The 8,435-nt window shown below is 41.7% G+C and overlaps 1 protein-coding gene and 1 pseudogene across 1 annotated transcript; both read right to left on the reverse strand.

Annotated features, from left to right (window-relative positions):
* Window positions 1–1,596: 1,596 nt before the first annotated feature.
* Window positions 1,597–2,532, reverse strand: LOC117059185 (olfactory receptor 10A7-like). Its single transcript, XM_033170738.1, has one exon. It carries the CDS (start codon window positions 2,530–2,532, stop codon window positions 1,597–1,599), a length of 936 nt encoding a protein of 311 aa, XP_033026629.1.
* A 5,011-nt stretch (window positions 2,533–7,543) lies between these two features.
* On the reverse strand, window positions 7,544–8,124 carry LOC117057880 (annotated as a pseudogene).
* Window positions 8,125–8,435: the final 311 nt, after the last annotated feature.

The raw sequence follows: 8,435 nt of genomic DNA on the forward strand, positions 1-8,435 counted from the left end.
CAGCACGGAAGCTACGGCTCTCCTGGGGTGACGACACACATGCCCACAGAGAGGGCTCAGAGTGCCCTCTCTGACACGCGTGCCATAGGTTTGCCACCACTGCCCTATGACATGCCCTCTAACAACCTGCAGAGGGAAATTGGGATGCACGTCTTTTGGGGCTTCATTCCCCATGCAAGTCACGTGACTTACATGAGAGCAATGTGCATCTTCAGGGCAGAGACGAGCCTTCCTCACCTGCAGGGGCTGTCCATAAAATAGTTGATCATGGGTGGTGGAGAATCGTGTGGGGAACATGAGAGGAGAAAAAATGAAGTCTCATATACAGCATTATATGTTCCCCAGAGGAAGCCTGCAGGGAGGAGGAGAAGGCGTGCCCTGCTGCCAGTGGCACTTTAGGTTGTGAAATGCTTCCACAACCATGAAGTACTTTATTGACCATCAGTGCTAGAACCCTGCCAGGCTCATGCACCCCTCTCAGCTTCCATACTTCTCCCAGTCACCACAGAGGTGGCTAGTCATGCCAGGGCAGGGCACTCCCTGGTTGCTAGGAGAAACTGGAAGCTCAGGAAAAGGGTGGCAGGGAGTGGCAGGTAATGCTGAGTGGAACCTCCCCATGAATCAGTGGCATAATGGTGGGGGCTGTGCCTCTGCGCACATTTTTTGAGGGGGAGTCACCAGGTGCCCCCGCAGCAGGCTCCCTCATCACAGCATGTCACTTGTGCCAACTCCAGGGGGCCCTGGGGCCCTGGGCACCTACAAAATGTTATTCTGGGTGCCCGGCCCCCCTGCCGTTGCTACCACCCTTCACTGCCATTGTGACATGCCACCCAGTGCTGCCCAGTCTTTGTCCCCTCACTGCTAGCTCTGGCGCTCTGGCTCTGTGGCCACCATGGCATATTTTTAAAAAGAAAGAAAGCAGAATTAAAGAAAGAAAGAAACAGAAGTCTAACAAATAGATTATATTTGATGGTGCACTAGGTAAAGAGTCATCTGGAAGAGCATTGTTAGCTGTTGTCTGCGTTTTTTAAACTAAAGAGTTATGACAAGTATGGTAACTTAAATACAAGTATGCTCCTTTTAGAAAATATATCCGTTAAAAAACCACAAAACATAGCATGCATTTCTGTAGTGCAAAAGGACATTGCCCACACCATTACACAGAATAACATGTTTATTCATTTATACAATTAGATCATTCTTACTTTTGTTATATAAAAAATAGACTAGCTCTAGTGAAAATGTAAGGTTACAGGTTACTTCACCCTGGCAGGGTTGCCATATTTTGAAGAGCAAAAAGGAAGACACATTTGCTGACTACTACTTTTAACCATGGATCACTATGACGACTCTTCCCATGAAAAAGAGGACAAGTCCTGGAAAACGAGGACATATGGCAACCCTTTGTGACACTTAGTGATGTCAGAAACAGTTTTGATGGTGTTATACAGTAGAAGCTACAACTGACTGCTTCCAAAACTGTTTCTGTCTGTTGTCTAAAGGAACTGCCTGGATATTTCTTCTTCTAACAGCCAGGGCTATATCAATATCTGTTCCTTAACTGACATTAGGAAATCTCCATCTAATACATGTAGTCTAGGAGAAGATTTTCTGCCCAAGAATTCTCTTCATAGCTTCCTTCACTTCATGGTTCCTCAGAGTATAGATAATGGGGTTTAGCATGGGTGTGAGGACGGCATAAAATAGAGACAGCATTTTTTTGACTTCTGGGGAATAGTTGGAGTTGGGTCTCAGATAGACAATGCTCCCACTTCCATAGAACAATGTCACCACAATGAGATGAGACGAGCAAGTAGAGAAGGCTTTGTGTCTGCCCTCTGCTGAAGATATTCTGAGGATGGTGGTAATGATGCGTATGTAGGAGATCAGGATGAGTACGAAAGGAAACATGAGGAACAAGAGCGTAGAGGCAATGGCTTGCATTTCAAATAAGTAAGTATCAGCACAAACTAACTTCAGTACTGGTGGTGCATCACAGAAAAAGTGATTGACTTCTTTGGGTCCACAAAAGGGGAGACTAAAGATCCAAGCTGCCTGCAATAGTGATACAGGAATGCCAATGACCCACACCCCACCCACCAACTTGTGGCAGAAATTCCTGTTCATGACAGTGGCATAGTGCAAGGGGTTACAAATAGCAACATAGCGGTCATAGGACATGACAGCTAAAAGGAAACACTCAGCACATCCAAAATAGAAGAAGCAAGACATTTGAATGGCACAGCCGACGTAAGAAATACTTTTATGCTTCAGCAGAAGGTTGACTAGCATTTTAGGGATTGTGTCTAAAGTGAAGCAGATCTCAATGAAGGACAAGTTCCTCAGGAAGAAGTACATTGGCGATTGAAGAGCTGGGTCTATCATGACAATCACAATGATGAGGACGTTCCCAGTCACTGTCACAATGTACATCATCAAGACTAGGGGAAACAAAAACAGCTCTATATTTGGCATGGTTGAAAAACCAATGAGGATAAATTCCATCACAGTTGTTTGGTTTTTCCACTTCATTTCTTCAAGATTATTGGGTTGGATTATATACTGAAGGTAAAGCAACAGACAAAGAGATTAATAGTTATTTAATACATTTTGCACTGGCTCTATTAAATTGATTTACAGTGCAACACCAACCCCGTGATCAATTATGCTGTGGTGGATTAGGATAATGTGGAGGTGACCAGATAATAACTTTTTAATGTCCCACTTCAGTCAAATCTTTATTCACATTTTCATAATACAAACTTCTAACTTCATCCTTATGCTTTAATTTATATCATGTTGCCTTAGTATTTTACATTAGCTTGTCATAATTTAAAGCATTTACTTTTGTACAATAAAATGTCTTAACTGAAAGGACTGAAAAGATATATACCCTCCTGTAAAAAGAAAATTTTTGCACATTTGAGATTATTATTATTATTATTACATAAGCTTTTTGTGGTTTCCAAAAGTACATGTCCCAAATCATGGCCATATTTCAAGTGGTTACAGCCAAGGAGTGGTGATACTGCACATCTGTCTGCCTCTCCATCAGCCTAGCTCTAGCAGCAGTCATCCCATCTGGCTGCTTCAGAGTGAGAGATGAGACACAGAGGCTTCCATCATCATCTTATCTAGGACCAACTAAATTACTGCTTAAATTAATAGTTTAACTTATTGCAAAGGAGGGTAGAGTTCCTGTGTCTTTCGTAGCCATGCAAAATTGTTGGTAGATTAAGATAAGCTCAGTACTGCTGTCTTATTTTGCATCTGGTCACTGTAGCTACTCTTTCAGGGTGTTTATATTCATCAGTACACCTAATCACAAATCAGCTACATTGCTATAAGATCATTTGTGGATGAGGAACAGGCACCCCTTCAGATGTGACTTCAACTGCCCTCAGCCCAAGGCAGCATGGCCATTGGTCAAGGCCAATATGTGTCAAAGTCCAGTATGTGGTGAGCCACAGGTTCCCCATCCCTGTGATAATTCTATTAACATTTCAATCCGATCCATGCTTACTCAGAGATAATCATCATCATCATCATCATCTGAAGAAGAAGAAGAATGTGAAGAAGTGTATCTGAAGAAGTGTGCATGCACACGAAAGCTTATACCAGAACAAACTTAGTTGGTCTCTAAGGTGCTACTAGACAATTTTTAATTTTTAATTTTATTTCAACTGTGTCAGACCAACAAGGCTACCTACCTGTACTCAGAGATAAGACCAGTTGTGCTGAAGGGGACTTACACACTGTGCTTCCAGTGGAAACTGGGCTGCTACTCATTTGTAAGTAAACACAACACAGTCCCAAGTGAGAAAGAAAGAGAGAGTCAACCCCATTCTACTAAAACCTTAAAATATGCAATAAAAGAATCTAAATTATTTGTCCACTTGTACTCCTTTCATACCATAGGAGCCAACTCCTAGGGGCTGTGGGGGCTTCTGCCCCCACAATAAAAGATTTCCCCCGCACAAAGCTGATAAGCATTCCCATTCAAATGGTGTGTGTGCAGTGTCATGTGATCAATTATGTGGGGCAGGGCTTACCTGGGCCCCCACAATAACTTCTTCAAGTTGGCACCCCTGTTTCATACTTTATTCAGCACCTGATAATACAGTAAGGGTGTATGATACACTTCACAATCAATAAATTCCTCACCTACCTCTTAAATGTGGAAGAAAGTTCTGTGCTAGCAAAGCAGGCGTTGCTTGGTCACCTCAGCTATTGTGATTATTTGGAGCATAATTTCCAAGCCATTCTTCACTTGAGAATATAAAGACAACACTATTTAAAAGTCCTTGCAGACCTTGATTTACATTACTTTTAGAGTTATAAGTCTTGTTTATACTTTTGAATTTCCATGGTTCTGTTAAACTGCTAGTGAATAGGATAATTAATCCCTTACTGACACATAAGCTATACTTTGCATTTCTCAGCAGGAGTTAAGGATGGAGGCTGCCCTCGCCTTGATTTTTAATTAGAAATGTGCTATATATTTTTAAAGGAGCAGAATGCTATATCACCTTAGTCCCAAAAGGTAAATGTATCATTTGGGGATATGTTTGTTTCCTAGGAGAATAAGCAGGATTAGGATGAGTGTATCTACCGGTTCCAAATCTATATTATGTCATTTGTTCATTCATACTATTAGAGATCAGAAAGGGGGTGTATGTTGAGGGAAGGGGCAGAATTTGAAGCAATGTGTTTGATGATGCAAGAACCTTTGAACAAATTGTTTTGAGCAGAATTGAAATGGTCACAATTTGAGGCGGACACTTTTGGACTGTCAATAATAATAATTTATCATGGGGAGGAGAAAATAGCACAAATCTGCATAAAATTTGCATATGGTTATTAATATGTATAGATGCAAATTTATGCAACATCACTAAAACATAAATAGAAACATCACATCTCACCATAGTGGGGAGGACACTAGGCGATGTGTGTGCCTGCTCAGTCCGCTATCCAGGGACTTCTGACTGTTGATTGGCAATTTCAAGCTCTCTCTTGTTATGGTTCATCATTATTTTTATACTTGACAGTTCAAATCCAGAACTGTCCTATTCATTATGACAGTATAATGCAGCGGGTTGCAAATAGTGACAAAGCATTCATATGCCATAACTAAAAATATGAAATATTCTAGGCCCCCGAAGAATACAACACAATAGATTTGTGCCCTACATTCAAAAAAGAGATAGTCTTTGTCTCAGAGAGAAGGCTCACAAGCAGCTTAGGGACAATAGCTGATGTGGACCCAACTTCTACCAAGGACAGTGGGCCCAACTTCTACCTTCCCGCCAGAGTGGTACCTATTTATCTACTTGCACATTGAAGTGCTTTCGAACTGCTAGGTGGGCAGGAGCTGGGACCGAGCAACGTAGTACATGGTACATAGTACATAGTACATAGTACATAGTACATACAAAGTAGTACATAGGGCTGTGCTAAAGAAAGTCTTCTCTGCTTTTTACACCATTCTGACCCCACTGGTCAATCCACTGATATACAGTCTGAGGAACAGAGAAGTGAAAGAGTCTTTTAGGAAGTCTGTTGGCAAACTGACTCATAGCTTAATGCCCCAGAAAATCCAAAATAATGTTATAAAATTAGGGTGAAAACTTGAGCATCCTGCTGAAGGATTATGATGTGTTTTTCCCCCTCTTCATTTTCTAAATCCTTTCTCTTGTCACTTGTAATGTGGTGCCATTATATATTTGCGATAAAATTTAAATCTGTTTCAGTACTGTAATTTCTGTATGTTTTAAATAAATGTCCTGTTCATTACGACAGTATAATGCAATTTTTCTTTTTCCCTTTTGTAAAATGTTTTGAGGGTTTTTGTTTTTTACAATCAAGCAGTGTATAAATTTTATGAAATGAATAAATAAATATTATTATCTGAATCAAAACTATCACTGCTTTGGGTGCTTGCATGACTTTTCATGAGGGAGCCTGGATAACTGAAAAAGTCCTATCCATTCTGCATATATATAAATCCAAACCCAGGTGTATGACTTTCTATCATGTTAACAAATCCATATGTCTATAACATGTATAACGCATTTTATTTTGTGTTGTTATCCGTCGATTGATTTTCAGTGCAGTCCCCCCCAGTGGCCCTCCCTTTCATTCCACAGTTATCTTCAAGATGTGTGCATGCACACGAAAGCTCATTCCAAGAACAAACTTAGTTGGTCTCTATGGTTGCTAATGGAAGGATTTTTTATTTTTTATTTTGTTTTGACTATGGCAGACCAACATGGCTACCTACCTGTTTCAAGGGCTCTGGGCTGTCTTCCAGATTTCCTTCATTTAATAAGATTTATGGCGCAGCAATTTTCAGGTCTTTTAACAAGCTGATGTTCCAAATATGAGTCTTCCGTAGAAAAGCAGTGCCATAGGGTATATTTCACAAGCAGTAATTATTTGGTTCCTCTAGAATTCAAGCTTCCCTCCCCCCCCCCCCCCCCCGGGCACTAGGGGAAGCCCGCAAAGATCAAAGATTCACCCCCACTTTCATAATAATAATAATAATAATAATAATTACTATATACGCCACCCACCTGGTGGGTGGCTTCCAACAAATATTAAACACAACAATCCATTAAACATTAAAAGCTTCCCTAAACAGGGCTGCTTCAGATGCCTTCTAAAGGTTTGGTAGTTGTTGTTCTTTGACATCCAATAATCATCCATATATAACAACAATCCATGCAAGCAAATGCAGTTTTGTGTGTGAAATATCCCCAATTATAATCCATCAATGGTCTTCAGCCCCCCGTGAGGGGAGGCGTTTCTTTTTCTCCTGAGCCACAGCCTGTGCCATTTTCTCAACCAAGCTGCATACATATTTGATCTTGTTTTTGCAGTTCTAATTGGAACTCTCCACAGAGGACCGCGAAGCCAAGCATCAAATTCTTTAGTTTTACAGTTTCTCCTGCATTCCGTTTAGATGATTGATTCATTCTTAGTGAAGTTCGCCAAATCATGAAGTAGGAAATGTAGAAATGTAGAAAAAGAACAGCCGCTCACCTCACTTAAATTGAAGCACAACGATGAAAGACCCTTTCAGATCAAAGCCTTGGCACCCAATGACTGATTTATTTAGCAGGTCTTTTTTATCTCCTTCTTTCCAGAACATGCCTGTTTCTTAGTCGAAATTTTAATAATTTTTTGAAGAAGAGGGATCCTTCTGCTCATTCAGATGACTCGGGAGAGTTTCCAATTTGTGCAGTGCTCGTGCTCAGCACCCAGCATCTCTGTCCTGCATTCTGTAGCGAGCAGCAGTTATTGGATGACCCGCGAGTGACAAAGGAGAGGTGACTAATAATCACTATAATAAGTATGTAGTATAGATCTGCATAGGGAAACAGAGTTTGAAGAAGTGAGCATAGAAATATCCTTTAAAGATTTTGTGGTTTACTGGGGACAGGATCAAATGGAATAAATTCCAGGATTGTTTGGATTAAGGGGGCTTGTACATTGAATGCATAATCTCTCTTCCAAGTTGTAATATGGAAGATACCGGTACTCAGCTGACTTTCCCCATTGCTTTGGCCAAAGCTCCCTTAACATCCTTATTTCTCAGACTATAAATGATAGGGTTCAGCATGGGGGAGACCAGAGCATAGAAAACTGAGGCTCTCTTTTCCTGGTCAGCCACACGGTTGGACCGGGGCTGCAAGTAAGTGAAGCCAATGGTGCTGTAGAACAATGTGACAACAGTGAGGTGGGTAGCACAGGTGGGAGAAAGCTCGCTGCCCGCCCCTTGGCTGAATGCATACTGATCACCACCCTGGCAATGTGGATGTAGGAGGACTACTATGAAGGTGAAAGGCACATAAGCACAATCACACTGAGGGCAAATATTACGACCTCTGCCAAATATGTGTCCATGCAGGCCAACTGAAGCATGGCCGGCAACTCACAATAGAAATGGTTGATCTGGTTGGGTCCACAGAAAGGGAAGCTTACTGTGATGGCTGTCAGTGCTGCAGCATTGATGAAGGCACTGACCCAGCAGATCCCAGCCATCTTCATGCAAATTTGCATTCTCATGATAGTGGGGTATATCAAAGGGCGACATATGGCCACATAGCGGTCATATGCCATGAAAGCCAGGATGAAGCACTCAGTCATCCCACAGGACAGAGTCAGGTTGAGTTGGGCATGCATCTGTTGAAGGTAATGATATTTATCCCGGAGACCAGGTGGACAAGCATTTGAGGGACAGTAATCACTGTGAAGAGCATGTCCAGAAAAGAGAGGTACCAATGAAAAAGTACATGGCTGTGTGTAGGCGGTGAATCAAACCCACACCAAGTAGATGATGAGGCTGTTCCCAACATGGTAGCCAGAGCTACAGCCAAGCAGAGCACCAAGAGGACTTGCTGCAATGTGGGGGTGAGTGGTGAAGCAAGAAG

The sequence above is a fragment of the Lacerta agilis genome, chromosome 14 (genome assembly GCF_009819535.1).
Source record: "Lacerta agilis isolate rLacAgi1 chromosome 14, rLacAgi1.pri, whole genome shotgun sequence".
Classification (NCBI taxonomy): domain Eukaryota; kingdom Metazoa; phylum Chordata; class Lepidosauria; order Squamata; family Lacertidae; genus Lacerta; species Lacerta agilis.